At 44.8% G+C, this 22,818-nt stretch overlaps 1 protein-coding gene across 1 annotated transcript in view; it reads left to right on the top strand.

Annotated features, from left to right (window-relative positions):
• Positions 1–5,208: 5,208 nt before the first annotated feature.
• The window catches only part of EGFL6 (EGF like domain multiple 6), a 37,111-nt gene continuing 19,501 nt past the window's right edge, over positions 5,209–22,818 (top strand). The window contains exons 1-6 of the mRNA XM_040266459.1: positions 5,209–5,318; positions 11,751–11,843; positions 15,588–15,707; positions 18,464–18,583; positions 20,186–20,320; positions 22,592–22,714. Of these exons, the coding sequence (XP_040122393.1) occupies positions 11,753–11,843; positions 15,588–15,707; positions 18,464–18,583; positions 20,186–20,320; positions 22,592–22,714 (589 nt within the window). The 5' untranslated portion in view covers positions 5,209–5,318; positions 11,751–11,752. The remainder of the gene's footprint in view (positions 5,319–11,750; positions 11,844–15,587; positions 15,708–18,463; positions 18,584–20,185; positions 20,321–22,591; positions 22,715–22,818) is intronic.

Below are 22,818 nucleotides of genomic sequence, written 5' to 3'. Positions count from 1 at the left end.
CCTCGTTTATCTCCTGCTCCTTCTCCCTCCCACTGTTCTGTCTGCTTCCCTTCTCACTCCCCTGATCCACACACTTTCTCTGCTCCAACTGATTCCTCATGTTCTTGATGGCCCCTTTTGAGGATGAAGCTGGGTTTTTGGCATCAGAGTATAGGTAGTTCAGTTCAGTCGCTCAGTCGTGTCTGACTCTTTGCGACCCCAGGAATTGCAGCACGCCAGGCCTCCCTGTCCATCACCAACTCCTGGATTTCACTCAGACTAACGTCCATCGAGTCAGTGATGCCATCCAGCCATCTCATCCTCTGTCGTCCCCTTCTCCTCCCGCCCCCAATCCCTCCCAGCATCAGAGTCTTTTCCAATGAGTCAACTCTTCGCATGAGTTGGCCAAAGTACTGGAGCTTCAGCTTCAGCATCATTCCTTCCAAAGAAATCCCAGGGTTGATCTCCTTCAGAATGGACTGGTTGGATCTCCTTGCAGTCCAAGGGACTCTCAAGAGTCTTCTTCCAACACCACAGTTCAAAAGCATCAATTCTTCGGCAGTCAGCCTTCTTCACAGCCCAACTCTCACATCCATACATGACTACTGGAAAAACCATAGCCTTGACTAGACGGAGCTTAGTCGGCAAAGTAATGTCTCTGCTTTTGAATATGCTATCTAGGTTGGTCATAACTTTTCTTCCAAAGAGTAAGCGTTTTTAATTTCATGGCTGCAGTCACCATCCTCAGTGATTTTGGAGCCCCCCAAAATAAAGTCTGACACTGTTTCCCCATTCATTTCCCATGAAGTGATGGGACCGAATGCCATGATCTTCGTTTTCTGAATGTTGAGCTTTAAGCCAACTTTTTCACTCTCCTCTTTCACTTTCATCAAGAGGCTTTTTAGCTCCTCTTCACTTTCTGCCATAAGGGTGGTGTCATCTGCATATCTGAGGTTATTGATATTTCTCCCAGCAATCTTGATTCCAGCTTGTGCTTCTTCCAGTCCAGGGTTTCTCATGATGTACTCTACATATAAGTTAAATAAGCAGGGTGACAATATACAGCCTTGATGTACTCCTTTTCCTGTTTGGAACCAGTTTGTTGTTCCATGTCCAGTTGTAACTGTTGCTTCCTGACCTGCATACATATATCTCAAGAGGCAGGTCAGGTGGTCTGTTATTCCCATCTCTCTCAGAATTTTTCACAGTTTATTGTGATCCACACAGTCAAAGGCTTTGGCATAGTCAATAAAGCAGAAATAGATGTGCTTCTGGAACTCTCTTGCTTTTTCCATGATCCAGCGGATGTTGGCAATTTGATCTCTGGTTCCTCTGCCTTTTCTAAAACCAGCTTGAACATCAGGAAGTTCACAGTTCATGTATTGCTGAAGCCTGGCTTGGAGAATTTTGAGCATGACTTTACTAGCATGTGAGATGAGTGCCATTGTGCAGTAGTTGGAGCATTCTTTGGCATTGCCTTTCTTTGGGATTGGAATGAAAACTGACCTTTTCCAGTCCTGTGGCCACTGCTGAGTTTTCCAAATTTGCTGGCATATTAAGTGCAGCACTTTCACAGCATCATCTTTCAGGATTTGAAACAGCTCCACTGGAGTTCCATCACCTCCACTAGCTTTGTTCGTAGTGATGCTTTCTAAGGCCCACTTGACTTCACATTCCAGGATGTCTGGCTCTAGATGAGTGATCACACCATCGTGATTATCCGGGTCGTGAAGATCTTTTTTGTACATTTCTTCTGTGTATTCTTGCCATAAGGCTCTTCCTATTGGAGCTGGGGCACTTATTGCTTGCAAATCTGAAGTCAAGAAGGGGAAAAGTGGGAAAAGGGGAAAGGTAGGGGAGAGGGATATTTTAGGAGTTTGGGATTGACCTGTGCACACTGCTATATTTAAAAGAGAAAATAAGCAAGGACCTACTCTATAGCACAGGGAATTCTACTCAAAGTTCTGGAATAACCTAAACAGGAAAAGAATTTTAAAAGAATCGATATATGTATATGTATACCTGAATCACTTTGCTATACACCTGAAACTATACAACATTGTAAATCAGCTATACTCCAATACAAAATAAAAATATTTTAAAAAAGAAATTTACAGGTCAGCTCCATGATTTGTTGATAGATTGAAATCTCACTAAATGAATTACACGTTCCTTATAAAAATATGGAATTAAATTCCCATAGGCAAAATATCCCCCTCTATAGGTTTCTTCTTTGTCATATGTTCTTTTTAAATCCACCTGAAATGTGACATCTTCTTCTTTTCTGGGCAAAGTCAGTTTCTCCCTCCACTCTTCTCCCCAGACTCAGCTCCATGTTGCTAAAGGAAGAGAAAACAGATGTGGGCACTTTGTCAAAGTTCAGTACAAATATCGTAAAAAAAAAAAAAACTGACTCTTTGAGGATCTAGATGGAAGATTTTTTTTCTCAGGATAAGGTAAAATTACATTATCTTATTCATCGGGGCATGAGGACAGCTGCTTTTACCAAGTAGTTTTGATCTTTGTGTTTCATTCTTAAGCATCCAAGAGAAATAACCCAATTGGAAAATGGGGAAAGGACCTGAATAGACCTTTCTGCAAAGAAGATACACAAAGAGCCAATAAACACATAAAAAATGCCCGACATCACTATCCATCTGGGAAATACATATCCAAGCACAGTACTACTTCTCAACTACTGCTGCTGCTGCTGCTAAGTCACTTCAGTCGTGTCCGACTCTTGTCTTCCCCATAGACGGAAGCCCACCAGGCTCCCCCGTCCCTGGGATTCTCCAGGCAAGAACTCTGGAGTGAGTTGCCATTTCCTTCTCCTCTCAACCACTAGAATGGCTGTAATGGAAAATGGACAATAACAAGTGCTGGTGAGAACCTGGGCAAGTTGGAGTCCTCATACACTTGGTGGAGGTGCGAAACGATACAGCCATCTTGGAAAACACTGTTTTGTTGTTGTTCAGTCACTCAGTCGTATCCGACTCTTTGTTACTGCATGGACTGCAGCCAGGCTTCCATTCATTTCCTGAAATGCAAAAAGGTAAAATGATTGACTGAGGACGACTTACAAACAGCTGAGAAGAGAAGAGAAGCAAAAGGCAAAGGAGAAAAGGAAGGAAAACAGTGCATCGGTTCTTCAAACAGTTAAACATAGAGTGCCTATGATGCAGCGAGTCCACTCCTAGGTATATACCCAAGAAAAGCGAAAACATATGTTCACACAAGAGCTAATACACAGTGTTCATAGCAGCATTATTCTTAATAGCCAAAAGGTAGAGACATCCCGAATGTCCATCAACTGACAAACAGTTCAACGTGGTCTATTCATACAATAGAATGTTATTCATCAGTAAAAAAGAACTACTCTTATGTGCCACAGGATGAACGAACCTTGAAAACATGCTAAATGAAAAAAGTCAGACACAAAACGACCATAGAGGTGTGACTACACTTATGGGAAATGTCCGGAATAGGCAAATCTAGAGACAGAATGTAAATCTGTGGGTGCCAGGGAATGGAGGGAGGGGAGAATTGGGACCAAGTGCTGTTAGGTATGTCCTGGAATCGGTGGTGACAGTTGCAGCAAGCGCATGGTCAAATGTACATTCCTAGTCTGTTAAAGTGCCCAGGTGTTTAATATGCATGCATTTTATCATGTATTTACTATGAAAGAGGAAACCACCCCAGCCATCCACCAAGTATACAACAGAAGCCTTTTCTTCCAGAATCTGGTGGTAACCCTGCCCAATCGTGGAATGCGTGGCAAGCTACCACCTTGGCACTTGGGGTCGGGGCCCACTCTTTCCAGCCTCTAGGTCAAGGTCAGCACACTGCAGCCCTCAGGCCAAGGCTAGGTGGCCCTCTGTTTCTATGTGGCTCTTGAGCTAAGAATGCCTTTTACAGTTGAAACTAAACCAAAAAAAAAAAGAATATTATTGCATGACATGTGGAAAGCTTATGAAATTCAAATGTTTCAGTGTCCATAAATATTTACTGAATATGGCCATGCCCATCTATCTACTGTTGCTTGCAGCTGCTTTTGCACTTGGACAAAGACCCTGTGGCCCACAGAGCCTAAACTATTTACCATCTGCCCCTTGATGGAAAACATCTGCCAACCTCTGCTCTACAGATGAAGAGTTGAGTGAATTGTGTTTCCAGGAGTGAGGAGGGCACCCTGGGCTGGAACCGCTGACAGGGCTCTGCTGGGTTTGTGACTGCTCCTTCGGGCTGGAGTTGCCTCATCTGTTTCAGGAGATGGCTTGCATGAAGGCTCTCTATAGCGTCTTTCCAGCTTTGACCGTCTCTAGTGTATCAAGATTCCAGTGTGTTTGGTGGCCGCCAGGTGGCCAGTGGGGCAGAGGGGCAGCGCTCTTGTCTGGGACAAAGCCAGGGGGGCCAGGGAGTCACGTGAGCACACAGGGCACGGAGCTGGACACAGACCTGGGGAGCCAGCGTGTCTGGACAGACAGATCTGCAAACTGGCCCTCTCCAGGATTCAGAAGCAGACGATTTGGGCCCCTTTCACGTGTCCTAGTTTCACAGATTATATGGAGCCCAGCTCTGTTGATTTCCGTATTTAATGGCTGCACTGGGTCTTCGTTGCTGTGCGGGCGTTTCCCTAGTTGCAGGGAGTGGGGGCTGCTCTCCAGTGGTGGGCTTCTCATTGTGCTGGCTTCTCTTGTTGCAGAGCAGGGGCTCTCTAGCGGTGGCACATGGGCTTAATGGCCCCACGGCAGGCAGAACCCTCTCAGACCAGGGATTGCACCTGTGTCGCCTGCACTGGCAGGTGGACTCTTAGCCACTGAACCCCCAGGGAAGTCCCATGCAATCCAATTCTTTTAACCCTGGGGAAGAAGGAAATGGCTGATGCTAAACACTGGGGACCTGGAGAAGGGCATGGCAACCCACTCCAGTATTCTTCCCTGGAGAATCCCATGGACAGAGGAGCCTGGTGGGCTGCAGTCCATGGGGTCACGAAGAGTGGGACATGCCTGAAGTGACTTAGCACAATTATTGGTGAAGGCTGGCAAGGGATGATAGCAGAGGCTGGCAATCTGAAATTCAGGTTTTCAAATTCCGATCTAGCACTTCCAGCAGGTTTGTGGCAATTGACCAGGTAACTGTCACGTCTCCTGTCCATAGAGTAGCAGGGCAGAGTCTCTGTGGTGCTTCCCATTTTCTCAGTTCTAACATGTGTCTCTTTATCCACAGTCCAAGGGATCACGCATTGTCAGCATCATCACTCCAGCCTGGTGTCTGTCGCTATGGAACCATACTGGCCTGCTGCTATGGCTGGAGAAGGAGCAGCAAGGGAGTCTGTGAAGGTACTTTTGTAAAAACTCAGACTACCCGGTGCTCAGGTGGTTGGCCTGGGTCCTGCAGTTTTTCTCTGTGACACCATAAGCTGTCACCAGGTTGCCAGTGGCTTTCCCAGAGCAGGGATAGAGTCCTAACTGACACCCAAGGTCTAAGTTCTTGTGAGACCTCTTCCCATTCAAAAGGTGGCTGACACCATCACCCTTGATGTGATGTGTTTGTTTTAGGAGCCCTGTTTCACCAATTCTTTCTGCTCTTCTCTTAGTCAGTATGGCTGTTTTTGTTTTAATCTAGAGAAACTGAGTTAGGCAAAGACAGGTCAAGAAATACCTCATTCTAACTATAATTTTTCCAACTGACTTCTAATGAATTCCACTTTTTAATTATGAATCACCCAACCAGTAGGCTCTGGTCACAAGCAAGAAGGTTAGCCATTTACTTTGTAGTTTGGTTGCTCACATTTTTCAAGTCCATCATGCCTATTTCCAGATGGTTTCAAGGGATGCATGCATATATATGTAAGATATGCATGGTTCTGTTGTGTACATTTCAAAGTAAGTATCCATAATTTGCTTTTGACATCATTTCTCAGACCAGTGTTCTGTACTCTGAGAGAGGCCTCCGACAATTTCAAAAGAGTTGGGGAGGCTAGGAATGAGCACAGAGTTTTGTGTATGTAAATTTCTATAACAACCGACGCTCTCAGTGTAAAAGAATCAAATCTGTATTCTTCGAAGTTGACTAACCAGGGGTGCATTCTTTCAGGGCAGGAATCTGGTCTCAGGGCCCTGTGTATCTAGTAGGTGGCATAGAACCTGAATCCTTAATCCGTTCAGTGGGATGAACAGACATTTGCACGTCCCATATGCTTTAGGCACTGGTGTGGATCATATTGGATTATAAACTATAAAGCCCAAGAGTGTTAGCAATTTTTAAGAATAATAATTCTACATTCCTTTTCTGCTCTTTCCCTGCCCCAACCTCTTCCTCTTTGATTTAGCTGGTTCAAAAATAATCTGGGCAGACCGTAGCTACGGGCAGAGCTTGACCGTGTCCAAAATCCATGAAACATTAGAGGACGTTGATCTCGCTCCCACGTTTAGTGAAGTCGCTCAGTCGTGTCCGACTCTTTGCGACCCCATGGACTGTGGCCCACCAGGCTCCTCCATCCATGGACGTTTCTAGGCAAGAGTAATGGAGTGGATTGCATTTCCTTCTCCAGGGGATCTTCCCGACCCAGGGATCGAACCCGGGTCTCCCGCATTGCAGGCAGACGCTTTACCGTCTGAGCCACCAGGGAATCCCCCAACGTGTCTGATATTATGTAAAACCCTGCACTGCCGCAGTTTCCTTATGAGGAGATGACAAAAGTGTGAAGATAGCAGAAGAAGTGTTTGAAGGTCATCACTGCCTGCCTAGCAAAAGAAAGTTAGAACATTCCCCTGGGACTTTGTTGGCTGAAAAGGGTGGTGCTCACACTGGTCGGGTGGGTCACGATCAAGGGCATTGTCTTGAGAACCAGACTGACGGGGGTGAGCTTTGGCAAGGTAGAGAAGCTTGCTCAGGCTCCATTTCCTCCCTTGCAGACTTCTGTGCGTCAAAGCAGCAGGTGATGAGGGGGTTCAGTGTTGCTTTTTTCTCCTTCTAAACACAACATGATACATTTGTCTTTGAAGTCAGTCAGGTGGAAAGGGTCAAAAACCACACGGGATACCTGATTTGGAATCTCTCTTACAGCCACACGAACCTCAGGACCTCCGGCCATAAAACTTGCATGTCTCTGGTGAATAAATGAGGGTGAGCTTTGCTTTTCCAGAAGGGCTATTCTATGACTAGATCAGAGCAGTCTGACCACGGTGCACACAGCCAATCACATTCTCACCACTTTTGTGGCCAGTATTCATACCAGAGGCCTGAAAAGAATTGAAAGCCAGATGCTAAAGGGCATTTCCAACACACGGCTCCCACTGCGTGTTTGGCAAGCTGCAGAGATGGTCAGCCCACCCTCTGCCCCCGTCAAATGTGGATACAGTAAATGGCAATGATTTTTGTATCTATGATCTGTATCATATTACATCCAATCGGCATGGTCCTTCTTGATGGTAAAGTCATACGCTCCTTGAAGCACCAGGTAACAGGCTGGTTAGTCCCTGATCACCAGGCCTCTGATTTCTAAGCCGTTGGGGTGCACGGTGATGCGACAGGAATGCATGCCAACTTGCCTGAACAGGCAGAGCCAGGCTCCAGCCTGTGAGGGTGCAGTCTGCCCCGGCCTTCGCCTCCATCGCCTGATCAGCCCTCAGTCCTTCAGAGGCCCTGCCTCTATGCCAGAGCTTTCTAGATCTCAGCCTCTGCCCTGCTTAAATCTGTTCCCAGGGCAGGGTCTGCTTCACTCAATATCGTTAGCCTTCAGGTATGGGTCACTTAGTGAGATATGGGATAAAGAGCCAGAAAGAGTGGATAAAGAGTGGATAAACACTCCAGAAAGATGGAGGAGTTTGCAGGGAAATCAGACAAGAGAGCTTCCTTTATCTAAAGCACACTTAAATCTCAGACCATTTCAGACATAAACGGAATTTCCCCATGCCATACACTGGCTGTTCCCATCACAAATCCGAAGTTGCCATAAATCAAAATGTCTTTCTGGAGTGCTGACCTCCAAACAGCAAGGGTATTAATATTCACCACTTCTCCTCTCTTCTCTTTGGTATTTATCCTGGGCTTTCCTGTCTGGACTACATTGAAAATAACTTTCCAGGGAGCAGTCAGAGGTCTTGGGGGCTTAAAAAAAAAGGTTTATTTTTCTAACATTTAGAGTTAAAGCTGCATCTCCAAGAACATAACCATAACAAAATATCCCTGGAAATCCAATTCTATCTCGTTTGCCTCCAAAAGTAGAACTTTGGTGGGAAGCGTGTTTCCCCCTACCTTCTTTCACTTATGATCTACTTCAAGCCTTGAAATGTTTCCCTGTTCAAAGTTCTACACTGACTGCTTTGTCATTCAAAACTGTTTCAGTGTCTAACATGTTCACACTGTTACATGCAGAAGGAGAAACAAAGGTGAGTGTTTATATCCCTGTTCTGAAAGCACTTAGCCTCAGGTAGTAGATAGAAGTGAAACATAGAAGCGAAATATCTGGCTAGTTATTGAATACGATGAAGATATCAGTTTCGTGGGAGAAGCCTGCCAGAGTTCTGTGGAGTTCTCAGAGATGAGCAGAAGTTCACGTCCGGCTGGAGAAATCTGTACAAGCTTCTGGAAGGAGGGGCCCTACAAGGTAGTCCTTGAAGGATTGTTAGGATAGTAACCATTGGAGTGGCAGGGAGGGGTGCCGCAGGGTGGGGTAACAATAGAGAAGGGGTAAAAAGTGCAGAGTAGGTCAGAGAAGAGCAGGCAGTCTGGTTTGACCTCATCGTTGCCTGGGTTCAGGGAACAGAGTAAGACTAAAAAAAGGCCTAGGCCAGATCATGGTTATGACCCCTGTCCTGGATTCAGGACCCAACAGAGATTATTTGATGACTTCTAGGCATTGAAATCGGTCCTGAATATTCGTTGGAAGGACTGACGCTGAAGCTGAAACTCCAATACTTTGACCACCTGATGCAAAGAACTGACTCACTGGAAAAGACCCTGATGCTGGGAAAGATTGAAGGCGGGAGGAGAAGGGGACGACAGAGGATGAGATGGTTGGATGGCATCACCGACTCGATGGACATGAGTTTGAGTAAGCTCCGGGAGCTGGTTATGGACAGGGAAGCCTGGTGTGCTGCAGTCCATGGGGTCGCAGAGACAGCCACGACTGAGCCACTGAACTGAGCTGAACTGCAGCAATGCGTGGCATGATCAGAGCTATACTTTTGGAATATCCCTTTAATGTCTCATCGGACATTGATGTTCTAGGAGCAGTACCTGTGAAGGTGATTCTTGCACAAATATCCTGTTGAGAGGCACTTGGGAGAAGGCTGTAAGGGAGTGAGGGAGCTGGGGAAGAAGCGAGGCAAAGATGTGGCTTCAAGAGAAGTTTGGCGTCATCCTGATCCCACAGGGAGCTCTGGAGTGTTAATCGCACTGCAGCACTTGTCCTGCCCAGAAACCAGGGGCTAGGCTTTTAGACCTGTGCGTCAGCCAAGCCCTGGTCACAGACTGAGATGAGGAAAGCGAAAAGAGAGACGCATGCGACAAATCTCCCAGACATCTATGGGCAAAGTGGTTCCCAGCAGCTGATTAAATATTGGCTTGGCCAAAAAGTTCATTTGGGTTTTTCTGTAAGTGACTGTAGAGAAACCAAAACACACTTTTTTGGCTGACCCAATACTTAGTCGAGGAACTTGGTGGTAGAAACAGGGATAGAGGGGTAGGATACTCTGGGTGATTGTTTGGGGAACAAGAATAGAGACAGCCGAGATTTTGAGTCCAGGTAGCTGGGAGATGAAAGGGGACATTAGCAAAGGTAAGGTTGGGTCAAATGGGAACATGCCGGAGTCTTTAGGAACGGGCTTGCCTAGGGGTGGGCCTTCTATGAGCCAGAGAATCAATGTGCAGAGAAGCAAGCAAGCATTTCTGGCAATTGCTGAGTCATCCTTTCATATGCTGGCTGTTTCTGGACCTCCTAGTAGATCCAGAAAATGTGAGGGTCCATGATTCCCTACCTGCCTAGTTTCTCTGTCATTCATTGCTTTTTCTCTCATCCCCCTTCATGTCTTTGGGCTCTCGCGTTTTCCTCTCTTCCTATCCACAGCATTTTCTCCCTGTCTCCTCCTTATGAGCCAGACTCAAACTTTCCACCATCTTTGACTACGCTTTCTTGCCCCCAATCCAATCTGTTACCCACCCTATCCTTGTTTCTCCTGCCGCTTCAGCCATCCAACAAATATTTACTGGGTTCCTAGTTTGTGTCAGGTGTCTGGATACAGAAGTGGATAAAACAGAAAACCAAATGCTGCCTTTGGCATGCCTCCATCACCACCACTATCGCCGTCACCGTCATGCTTGTGGTTCCCATCCTGGGGACCGGAGGCAGCGTCTCCCTGCCTCCAACCTCTGCTTTGTTCATTTTGGCTGATAACACACAGAATTTTGAAATTTTGATCATTCAAAAGAGAAATGGGGAAATAATACAGAAGAGAAAAAAAAAACAGTAGAAAGGGGGAGAAGGACCTTGGCCCAGTATAATATGGAGTTTCTTCCAGCTCACAAATCATACTCCTTTTGTTAAGTCTTTTGTGTTTACATACAAAACTGGCTAATTGCGATGTAGGAGGCTTTTTTTTTTCCCCTTTGAATGCCGCTGGAGGTGTTGCAGTGCTAGGCAAAGTTATGGTCAACTTGTACTTGTGGGGTGGAAGGGAGTGAGGAGATGGGGGCCGGGGATGTAGTTCAGAAGCAAAGCAGTATTTTAAAGGTGAAAATAAACTGGAGAGGAAGCAGATCACCCTCTGTATTGGATGTCACCATGGATTTCTCTGCCACACAGAAGGCAGCTAAGTTTAACATGTGTGCATTTCACTGGGCTGACTACCCCTGTTCTTTTTAATCTCTTTATTGAAATATAGTTGACTTACAACGTTGTGTTGATTTGTGCTCTACAACAAAGTGATTCAGTTATACAGACATATTTGTATTCCTTTTTCATATTCTTTCTATTATGGTTTTCTATTGTGGTTTATCAGAGGATACTGAATGTAGTTCCCTGTGCTCTACAGTAGGACCTTGTTGTTTATTCATCCTATATACTAGCTTGCATCTGCTACTCCCAAACTCCCAGTCCTGCCCTCTCTCATCCTCCCTTCCCGTTGGCAACCGCAAGTCTGCTGTCTATGTACGAGTCCATTTCTGTTTTGCAGATAGTTTATATGTCTCATATTTCAGATTCCACATGTAAGTGGTATCGTAAGGTGTTTGTCTTTCTCTTCCTGTCTTACTTTAATTAGTATGATAATCTCTCTAGGTCCGTCCATGTGGCTAAAATGGTTTTCTTTTATTCTTTTTCATGGCAGAGTAATAGTCCATTGTACATATGTCTCATGTCTTTTTCATCCTTTTACCTCTCAGTGGATATTTTGGTTATTTCCATCTCTTGGCTATTGTTGATAGTGCATGTATGTATCTTTCCAAATTAAACTTTTGTTCAGATAAATGCCCAATAGTGGGATTGCAACTCTATTTTAGCTGTTTCGAGGAACTTCCATACTGTTCTCTCTAGTGTCTGTACCAATTTACATTCCCACCCACAGTGTAGGAGGGTTCCCTTTCCTATATACTCTTTCCAGCATTTATTATTTGTAGACATTTTGATGATGGCCATTCTACCTGGTGTGAGATGATACCTCACTGGAGTTTTGATTTACCTTTCTCTGATAATTAGCCATGTTGAACATGTTCTCATATACCTATCGGCTCCTATTCTTTAATTGTCAAAATACCTTTTCTTTCCACAGCTATGTGTGAACCTGGATGCAAGTTCGGTGAGTGTGTGGAACCAAATAAATGTAGATGCTTTCCAGGATACACCGGGAAAACCTGCAGCCAAGGTCAGTACTAGAGACCATGGTGGTAATACAGACCTACCTCAGAGCTTTCAGCATCAACTCAGGCAGCACAGTGGTGTTTGGGACACAGTATAGCAGTCAGGATTCTGCAGTTTGTAACTCCAGTCTTCAAACGACAGTGGTTTCAGAATGAGATTTTTCAATCAATCTCTTCTAGAAAAACATCAGTCATTCTGATGCTTTTGTTAGGATGCCAGATGAAAAACATTATTTACCCTCTGAACAAATAATGTCTATTGTTTTTTTTCAAGCTGAGGAAGCAGTGCATATATTTTATTTAAGAAAATCCAACAAAACAAAAGGATATAAATTAAAAAGTGAGTGTGAACACCCACAGTCCATCCTCCACCCATAGCTAAGAGTTTGACCTCCATCTCTGCAGTTTCTTTTCTGTTATAGTTATAAATATGGATATTTCTCATGGGCATTTTTGCATGTCAGCACATAGAGAGCTGTCTCATACTTTTTAAGGCTGTTTCCTAGTCCCTAGAGCAAATGCTTGTGTCATTTATGTAAAAATACTTTAACCACTATTATAAATGTTATCCCCAACGTTTTGCCACTACGAATAGTACTATATCAGTCATTATCCTATGCATATCCTTGCACCTTTGAGTATTTTTATAGGGTAAATATCTAAAAATGGAACTGTTGGGTTGAATGACTTGCATGTTTTTATTGTAATGGATATATTTTAAAAGGCAATTTAGTCATAGGCTGTTTATCTGAAGATATTAAAGCAGTTATAATATTAAGAACAGTGGTTCTTAAGGTGGCCAGTTTTGTCCCCAGGAAGACTTGCCAGATACAATACATATCCCTAGTTAGATTTAAATCTTACTTTCAAAGGCAATTTCACATAAACAACAAATAATTTTATAGTGTATGTATGTTGCAAATATTGTATGGGACATATGTACACTGAAGAAATATTAGTCATTTTTCCAAAATTCACATTTACCCGGGCATCCTGTATTTTTATTTGATAAATCTGGAAGTCTTACCCCTGAGGTCATCTGGTGGTGTCTGGAGACTTTTGGAGGGGTTACTACTGGCATCTGGTAGGTAAAGCCCAGGTGAACATCTATAGTGCACAGGGCAGCCCCCCGCTAAGGGTGATCTGGCCCCAGATGTCCACAGTGTGGAGGAGCCCAGGCACCAAGAAACCTGTGCTAATTAAGAAAGGGTCCCCAGTTCTATAACACAGTTGGGCAAATCCAGGTCAGCTGCCCTTAGGAAAGAGCCCTGCCAGGGTTCTAAAAGGGACAATGGAATTCCAGAGAAAGCCAGGGCTCTGCCTTACTCTGTCCCCTTGCCCCCAGCTCACTGCCAAGGCCAGATGCTCACATAGCCTTTCTCTGTGCTGGCAGACCTGCAGGCTCAGGGAGGAGCCTCTAGCTCTCCTGTCCCAACCCTAGGACGGGGGCCAGCACCACCAAGGGGCTCCTTAGAACCGTGTCCAGAAGGCTTGAGGGAAGTGTGGCAGGAGCCATGCTCTTAGAAGTAATAATTTAACCATATCCCTTACCAGAGCTTTTCCCACCAGAAGACCTGGTTTTCCATATGTCTTGGATTCTGTACCAAGATACCTTCTCAAGAGAGTTGGAATGGAGAAGGTGTTTTTTCATGCTGCTTTTCAAGTCCTGGCAAAATATTCACTTTGAGGGAGTGTCCAGTTGGCTCAGATGTGGGGCTGTCTGGCTTTTCCCACAGCCTCCCTGCCCCAGGGCCGCCTGGTCAAAGTCCATGTATATCCACTGATGGCCACAGGCCTCAACCCAACTGATGTCTTTCGCCAAAATGCTTCTTCCAAGAGACGCCTCTGACTTAGGGCCAAGTGATGGACTATCCCTGGCTTTCCTGTTATGTCCAACCAGCATTATTTAATTCATGCATTTGAAGCAGTCAGGATCCATAGAGGAGATGGTAGTGTGGTAGTGTACAGGGGACTGGCAGTGGAGAAGGGGGTTCAAGTGTCCAGATAATGTGCTGGAAAATCTCCTTGTAAGGTTCTTTTCAGAGGTGAAAGCAGCCACTTACTTATTTTCCAGAATGGCCTTTGCCTGTTACTGTACTGAATTTTGGTCTTACATGGAATTTGGTTATTTTCTGCTTTCTATATCTGCCTTGGGAGAGTTACGACATGTGGCACCCACATCACCACGTGCCCAAAGACGAAACCCATGATGGCTTTCCAAGTTTTTTCCCTTACGTATCTTTTTTTATTTTAATAAAAGCTACTTCATTCTTAATGTTTCATGTTTTAAACCCTGAAAAGCTCAGAGAAGAAAGTCCCTCTCAATCTTCCCAGCAGGTAACCATTATAAACGAGTAGAGCCTGGTCTCCCAAGGTTTGTTTTTTTTCTCTTTTCCTGCCTGTGCCACATTGCTTGCAGGATGTTAGTTGCCCAACCAGGGATAGAATACGGACCCCAGCTGTGAAAATGCTGAGTTTTAACCACTGGAATGCCAGGGAATTTCCCTAGGCAATTTTCCCTATGCTTATTTTAAAAATGTGGTATCTATATACATAGTTTTGTAAGCTTCTTGTGTAACAGCATCCTCTGAGCACCTTTACACGGGATTAAATATTGTCTTATGACCTGACCACAGGTAATAGCTGCCTAGCAGGGCTCCCTCAGGAAAGGTGTGAGACAAGGCCATTTGGCCATCATGAGGCTGCTCAAAATAATAACTGAAAGGAGACTGTGCTGTTGGCACCTGTCACAGGCTACCTGGAACAGCATTAAAGGCAGTGGTATCTAGATTATGTTTTACCTTTTTATTCAAGTACGAAACACAAGATTGTACACCTGTCAACGATGTACAACTCCATGAATGTTCACGAACACCCATGTAGCTGGCATTCAGATCAAGAAATGGAAGCTCAGCCTCCCTGAAGACCCCTCATGCTCCCCTCCATCCCTTGTGTCTCACACCACAGAGTCATTGTGCCTGGATTTGTTTCGTTTCTTTCCCTCATGACTGGTTTTCAGTGTGCGCATCTGTGTCCAGCTTCTCCCAGTCACTATCATGTTTGTGAGTTTCATCCACAGTCGTTTGGACTTGTGGTTTGTTCAGCCTCACTGCTGTATGGTATTCTTTTGCATGAGTATAGACGTCATTTATCCATCCTTTTGGGAGGAGAGATTTGGATTCTTTCTGGTTTGAGGCAATTCAGAATAGCGCTACTGTGATCATTTTTAGCATGTGATTTTTTGGTGGTTTAGTTGCTCAGTCGTGTCCAACTCTTTGTGATAGCCCGCCAGGCTCCTCTGTCCATGGGATTCTCCAGGCAAGCATACTGGAGTGGGCTGCCATTCCTTCTCCAGGAGATCTTCCTGACCCAGGGATCGAACCCGGGTCTCCTGCATTGCAGGCGGATTCTTTACTGACTGAGCCCCCAGGGAAGTCCGGTGGGCATGTACCATGTCTCTGTTGGACATTTGCCCAGGAGTGGAATGGCTGGCTCACGAGTGTCTGTATCCAGCTGCCACACAGTTTTCCAGAGTGGTTGTGCCTATATTTGCATCCCCTTTGGCAGTGTACGATGATTCAGTTTGCTCCACATCATCACCAACGCTTTAATGATGGTCAGAGAAAAGGCGAGTCACCACCCTTTGTACCTACCTCCACAGCTGGGGTCCAGGGAAGCCAACCCCGTTCCACATCTGGGTGTTTCCTCCTTCAGGTCACCTTTCTCCATTTTCTGACTGCCCCCTGCAGATGTGAATGAGTGTGGATTCAAACCCCGGCCGTGCCAACACAGATGTGTGAATACACACGGTAGCTACAAGTGCTTTTGCCTCAGCAGCCACATGCTCCTGCCGAACGCCACATGTTCCAGTAAGTTTCAGCAGCTGGCCTGCTCTCAGTCAATCCAGAGGCTTGACTTTTGCCATTTAGTGTTTAGAGCAAAGTTAAGTTATTGGAGGGGAAACCCCTCCGCAAAAGACTCTCACATCACCCAAGACTAAAACATCTTTGTGCACATATTTTTTTTTCAATTTATTTATTTATTAATTGAAGGATAATTGCTTTACAGAATTGTATTGATTTCTGCCAAACATCAACACGAACCAGCCATATATATATATATATATATATATATGTTCCCTCTCTCTAGGACTTAGTTTTAATTGTAGTAAAATACATATATTGTGCAATTCACCATTTTGACAATTTTAAGGGTACTTCAGGCATTTTGTAATTTCACAATGTTGTGCAAACCATCACCACTCTCCAGAATATCTCCATCACTCCAAAAGGAAACCCTGTCCCATTAGCAGTCACTCTCTATTCATCTTCTCCTCCACCCCAGCCCTGCATTCTGTCTCTCTGGATCTGCCTGTTCTGGCCTCGTCGTTTTTTAAATAAAAAGACTAACTGAGGAGAAAGATAAATTGAGTCTCTCTATATATACAAGGATGAATTAGAATTCTTCATGAAAAAAATAAGCATACTGAAAATATAAGCATATTGTTTCAGGAAGGTGATAAATCTCAGTTCCATCTCAGGACGTCAGTTCTTCCCACCAGCTATCTTTCTCACGCCCCTTGCCCCACGCTCAAAGATTAGTAACTCTTGTTGGAAGTCCATTCCAGTTCACATTCCTGGAAAGAAAAGCCCTTCTCTGATAAAGAGAACCCATGTCCTATGGGAGCCTAAATGTCTATATCCATTCATTTATTGAGAAGGAAGTTTTTTCAGGTTTTATGTTGCAGCTGAAAAGCAAATCCATCTGCCCTGCTGCCCCCAACAAGCTTGTGCCTTCTGCCAGCTTCCCATGGTTGCAGAGTCCTGACTCCCTGGCTTATCCTGGGCTCTCCCTCAGTTGTAAAATCCAAAATACAGGCTCGTGCATAGCTCACTTCCCCCACCCCTGCCTCACCCTTGAGCTGCTCGCCTCACTTGGCAAAATGCCCCAACACCACTAGGGCATCCCTTAGCAAGCATGCTTAAGAGATAAAGCAGGCATTCAGAGAGTCTTAAAAAAATTTTTTTTGAGGATTAAATAAAATATTTATTATAAATTAAACAGAAACCCCCAGGAAACAAATAAGTAGCTTAGTGAATTCTTATAAAGCCAGCATCCTTGTAACCACTACCAAATAGAACTTTGCCAGAACTACCCCCTTCTCCCCCAAGGCCCTTGGGAACAACTGTCCAGGGTTTTCCAGTCATCACTTAACATTTTAAAAAATATATATGCTAATGGATGTTTCTGAAACATTCCACGAAAGCCTAATTAGTGCCAAAAAAGATATCTTTCTCCAAATGGAAGAATAAAAGAATAAAAAGAGGTAAATTTTGAAGACTAATTTTGAAAGAAGACAACTAAAGAGAAAAGGAATAAACTAGAAATATAACCATTGGTCAGTGTTTGCTATATTACCGTGGCCTGTGTGTCTGTCCTGGTACCCTCTTTGTCTAGTACTATACATGTGAGGGTTGCCTCTGCCTCCCTGTTTATAGCTTATAGTGGCCAGGTGGCCCTGAATGTCTCTCATGGATGCTGATTTTGTTTACCCAGCCCTTTGCAGTCTCTTTTGTCCAGCTGGTTGACTGGCATGTTATAGATGCGGGTGTATAAAGAGAGGATATTCACTGTGCTCCCCTGTTATAGGCACTTTTGATCCATATATACTGGAACCCTACTAGGGATATGTGTTTTTGTGAGACAAGGTCTATTTAGCAATGAGTGACAGAAAAATCGAACTAAATTATCTTTACTTTTAAAAGCTGGAGGCAAGCAGCTCCAGAACAGGTCAGCAAGGACTCAGCCTCTGCCATCTTCAGGGTATTGATTTCATCCACATGCTTGTGGCCTTGTGGCCACAATATGGCTGCCCTATCTCCAGATATCACACACACATCAAAGGCAGGCAAGACAAAGGGGAAAGGAGCGATGCCAGGAAACAAACACCTCTTTTATGTCCTTCCGTTTTGTTAAGCAGCAGCATCTTTTCCAGAAACTCCAGCAGACTTATCTTAATATCTCTTTGGCTATAACTGAATCATATGGCGACTCCCTTGTCGCTGCATGGGAATCTAGGGTAAAGATGTGGAACTGGCTTTTCAGCCTAGTAATGGGAATGGCTTTTGGGTAGCCGATCAGCCTTATCTGCTGCGTGTTTCAATACACACACCTAAAAGACAAGGTTTTGTGATTTGAGTGACTCTCACGGAGGCTAGGTATGAAGGAGAGATGGGTAGAATTGGCATTTTTTTACCCTATTTATTCAAATGTATCATCTCCATCAGAGGTTGCATTTCAGCCAATAGTAGAGACCAGTCAGGTGATGTAAAGGAGCTTGTATAGGAAGAGAGAGATGCCGTGTTTGGGGACTTAGGGGTGCATGCTCTGCCTAAAGACAGTCAGGTGCAATTCATTGACCAACAGAATCAACCATGGGGCCACCAAGACACCACCCCTGCACAGATTCCATTTGGATCTCCATCTGGGACTCAGATGATGAAGCTTATCCTCTGATACCATTCCATGTATTACATTTCACGTCTCAGGGGTCAGGGATCGTTCCTTAGTGAGCATTTTTTTATCATCTCCCGGGGAAAAGGCTAACCCGTGCCTCTTTCCGCAGACTCTTGGACGTGTGCCATGACCAACTGCCAGTACGGCTGTAAAGACACGGAAGAGGGGCCGCGCTGTCTGTGTCCGTCTCCGGGCCTCCGCTTGGCCCACGATGGAAGAGCTTGTCTAGGTAGAGTATCCGGAGTTACCTCCTCCCCTGACTTCTCCCTTTACTCCATTCCTCCTTTTTCATCCATCACAACCTACTTGTTGACTAGACATTGAAAGTTCCTGAAATGACAGATTTATGTCCATTTCCATGACAACATTTATAGCATGTATGTTCTAGACACACTTTGCCGTGCTAGAGAAAACACTTCTCTATAATTTGTTGGGTTGCCTGATGCCATAATGGAAAAAGATATAAGTAATTTTATTTTTGTATATTTACCCTGCACTTTTTACTTCAACTACCAAGTTGTATATACTCTTAGTGTATTTAACTATATTGCACTAAAGATAGATAATATTATGGCAAAGTTAACACATAGCATTAATATGGGATGTCAAACCAAAGAGAATGTTGAAAGAGTTCTTAATCTTTTTTGATGGAAGCAAGCAAATAGCACTATGGTTTAATATTCTAACTTCTGGACTACAATAGAAATATTTTTCAGTTGAGCTGGTTGGTGTTTATTTACCCTAAATGTATTGATACATAACTTGGTAAACCACATTTAGAAAGCTCACCCAAATAGATCCTAAATCAGTTAACCACTTTAATAAGAAGTCTGTATAAATTAAGATTTTGGATCTGCTCTTTGAGAGGAGGCAAATATTTAATTCAATTCACAGGGTTTAGTGCTCTTCAGTAAAATCAGATTTATGTCAAGGCTAATTCTTGACCAAATGAATCCAGGTGTTCACCCACCTCTTTGATTTGTCGAGGGCCATTTGTATTGAAGGAGAAACTTGATGTATCTGAAAGTGATCCCTGAAAAATAATTTTGGTCAATCCAACACTTACTCATTAATTGTATCAAGAATGCAAAAAGAACAATAAGCCAGCACCAAATTTCTTGTTTAACCACTGTTCCAAAATAATGATGGTTCCAAATTTATTTGATTTGACATCTGAGAGTTAAGGCAAAGTCTGAGTCTTAACGGTTCGGTCAGCATAGCTGTCAGCCCCTCTGTGATGTGACTTTCCATAGTAGCAAAGGAAGGAAGCCTCTTGTCTCCTAAGTTGCCTCATGGCTTCATTCCACTTGACCCACCATTTATGTATCAGCACATTCTTTAAAAACCGTGTTTCTATGCTTTGGGGCACTATGACAGGATTTGGAGGCGGTTGCTAATGAAATAATTCTTTTGAAAAACGCAGGCTTTGAATTTTTGTGTATTAGGTTTGCCATGCAATAGCCATAGCTGGAAGAATATTAATTCCTGCAGCGAAACGGAGTGTCTGTGTACCAAGTGCCAGCCACATGTTCCCTCCCCCGGAAAAGGCAGGGCCTAATGAGAGAGAAAATGTGACTAGAAGTAATGCCATTACAGCAAGATAATACGTCTAAAATAAGCTGTACAAAGGGATAGAAATCCAGTGAATGTGCCTCGGGGATCCAGAACTCTTCCTGGAGGATAGGAAGTAGGTAGCAGAAGAATCAGAGTTTTCCAGTGAAGAAACCACGCGTGTGTGCGCTTGCTGTGTGCTCTGAGTGCGGGCACGAGAGTGTGTTGGAGGGAGGGTGCTTTCTTGGTGTGTCTGACGTGTCCTGGTTCTCCATCCTAGACATCGATGAATGTGTCTCTGATAAAGCCTTCTGCCCCTACAATCGAAGATGTGTGAACACATTTGGAAGCTACTATTGCAAATGTCATGTTGGTTTCGAACTGAAACATATCAGTGGCCGGTACGACTGTGTAGGTGAGAAACCTAGAGGCTTTCTTACAGATATTTCTACATCAGTTCAGTCTATTAGTTGAACCATCTCCCTTACTGACCATCTTAACAACACAGAGAAAGTAATAGTTTTTAAAATTTTTGTCATTTGGGAATTCTGATGACATGAATTACATGAAGCCAGGTTCATCAAAGTTTAAAGAATCGCCGTCTCTGTAGCTCTATTGTGGAGATAAATAGCTTGAGATGATTTCTGTGGGTTTTTTGAATGAAATTGATTGGTTTCATTTTGTTTATATTTTTGGTTCTATCTCCAGGTATAGCTAAAAGTGCTGTTACTTCAGTTGTGTCAGACTCTTTGTGACCCTATGGACCGTAGCCCTCCAGGCTCCTCTGTCCATGGGATTCTCCAGGCAAAAATACTGCCGTGGGTCACCATTTCCCCCTCCAGAAGATCTTCCCAACCCAGGAATCGAACCTGCATGTCTTATGTCTCCTGCATTGGCAGGTGGCTTCTTTACCACGAGCACCACCTGGGAAGCCCTAAAAATGAGGACAGTGAAGCATATTTATATTTGACAAAAAGAGGAGTAACAAGTCCTGCTTAATCTTGACCTCAGTGGCCCTTGCCTAAGTCACCCTCAGGAGTGGCTTTTGAAAAATGAATGAAGGAGTTGCAATGTTCTGTTTCCTCGCTCCTCCTTCAACCCTTCCATGGTTCCAGCTCTGTGTCCCCTAAACTGTTCGCTTTCTGGGGTCCTCAAGATCACTCTATGATAAGACTGGGGTATCACTCAACTCTCGGCCCGATACGGGTGAACTCAGAAATCCTGTCCCTTAGGGAAGGAATTCCAAGTCTCAATGAGCAAGTGAAGTGGGGTATTTGGGGAGCCCTTGCACGGCTTCCCATTGCCCTTGATAGAGCATGGATGGGGCTGGTCCTGCAGGCATCTCGGCCCCCAGGAGATTCCTGTTTACATAACATGCACATGCACACATGTGTGTGTAACACGGAAAGCTGACAGCAGCGGGGAAAGTAGGGTTTCCTTCCACCCTAAGCTCAGAGCTGACCAGGACGTGTCCTGTGTAATCGTGTTGGGGCAATATCCATTCCTGGGTTTTGAACACATCGTATGAAGCCTCCATAGCTCCTCCCTCAAGCCTAAAGGCCATCCTAATCTGGCTTGTAACATCCCCACTTCCTGTGAGCTGGGATCCTTCAAGATGCTCCAGAACCCACCATCTCTGGGGTCCATCTCCAGGCTGTGTCACAGAGTTGGAGCCTGTTTCCTGAGACGTAGAGGGAGATGCCACAGGACAGGGTGGGAGTCCACACGCGGAGCTATCAAAGGAAGCAAATCTTTCTGATTTAAGAAGTGATTAAGATCAGCACCTGAGCCCCCTTGTGGCTGAGTTAAAAACAATAGCCCAGGGGACCTCCCTGACGGTCCTGGGCTTAAGACTCTGCACTTCACCTGCAGGGTGGCACAGATTCGATCCCTGATCAGGTAGCTAGGATCCCACAGGCCACGTGGCACGGCCATAGAGAAATTAATTAATTAAACAAGCAAACAATAGCCTGTTTTGTGTGCATATTCTCCAGGCAAGAATACTGGAGTGGGTTGCCATTTCCTTCTCCAGGGATCTTCCCGACCCAAGAATCCAACCCATGTCTCCTGCGTTGGCAGGTGGGTTCTTACCACAAGCACCCATGGGAAGCCCTCGAGAAGTCCAGAAAAAAAGCGGGAGGGAACAGAAGGCCAAGGAAGCTGTCACATGGGTGGAATTCAGTAAACTTTCTCAGTCTAAACCCAACAGACGAGCTCAGACCGGCCTAACCCCTGCTCCTGGCAGCCTGTGAACAAAAGGTTCACATTTTTCAGATGATGTCAGTGCTTCTTAGCCCGTCTTGTTCTTTGTGGGCTAGGAGTCCCAAGCCCTTCCATGTATAGAATTTACTTTCTGATATTGTTATTTAGTGGTAAGTTTGGCCGATGACAGTGTTAAGCAATCAAGCCCAAACAACTTAGAGATGTCAGGAGCGTTCATAAGCAGGAGAGGAGGTTGCTGTGGGGGAGGTGAGCTGCAGACACCCTCCCTCCATACCGGGCAGCAAGCAAAGCCAGGGCTTTGCGCCAAGGCACCAGGCATCCTCAGCACTTCTCAGTTCCCCGGCCACACACGGTTGGCTGGCTGGGTGGAGTGGTTGGCCCTGGAGTTACTCAGGTTCAGGGGATAGCCTTTCAGCAAGTGCTGTTACCACAAGATGATTCATGCGGCTCTTCACATTTTCAGATATAAATGAATGTGCTGCGAATACCCACACGTGCAGCCTCCATGCCAATTGCCTCAATACCCAAGGATCCTTCAAGTGCAGGTGCAAGCAGGGGTATAAAGGCAGCGGACTGCAGTGCGCCCGTAAGTACACTTGGCTGCCGCATCTTCGCTCTTCCCTATAAAGCATTGGCTCCTTGTCTCCTTCCTCCCTTCCTTCTCCCTGCTCCTTCCTCTCTGGTGTCTTG

The sequence above is a fragment of the Oryx dammah genome, unplaced genomic scaffold (assembly GCF_014754425.2).
Source record: "Oryx dammah isolate SB20612 unplaced genomic scaffold, SCBI_Odam_1.1 HiC_scaffold_23, whole genome shotgun sequence".
NCBI lineage: Eukaryota > Metazoa > Chordata > Mammalia > Artiodactyla > Bovidae > Oryx > Oryx dammah.
This window is presented reverse-complemented; position numbering and strand designations above follow the sequence as displayed.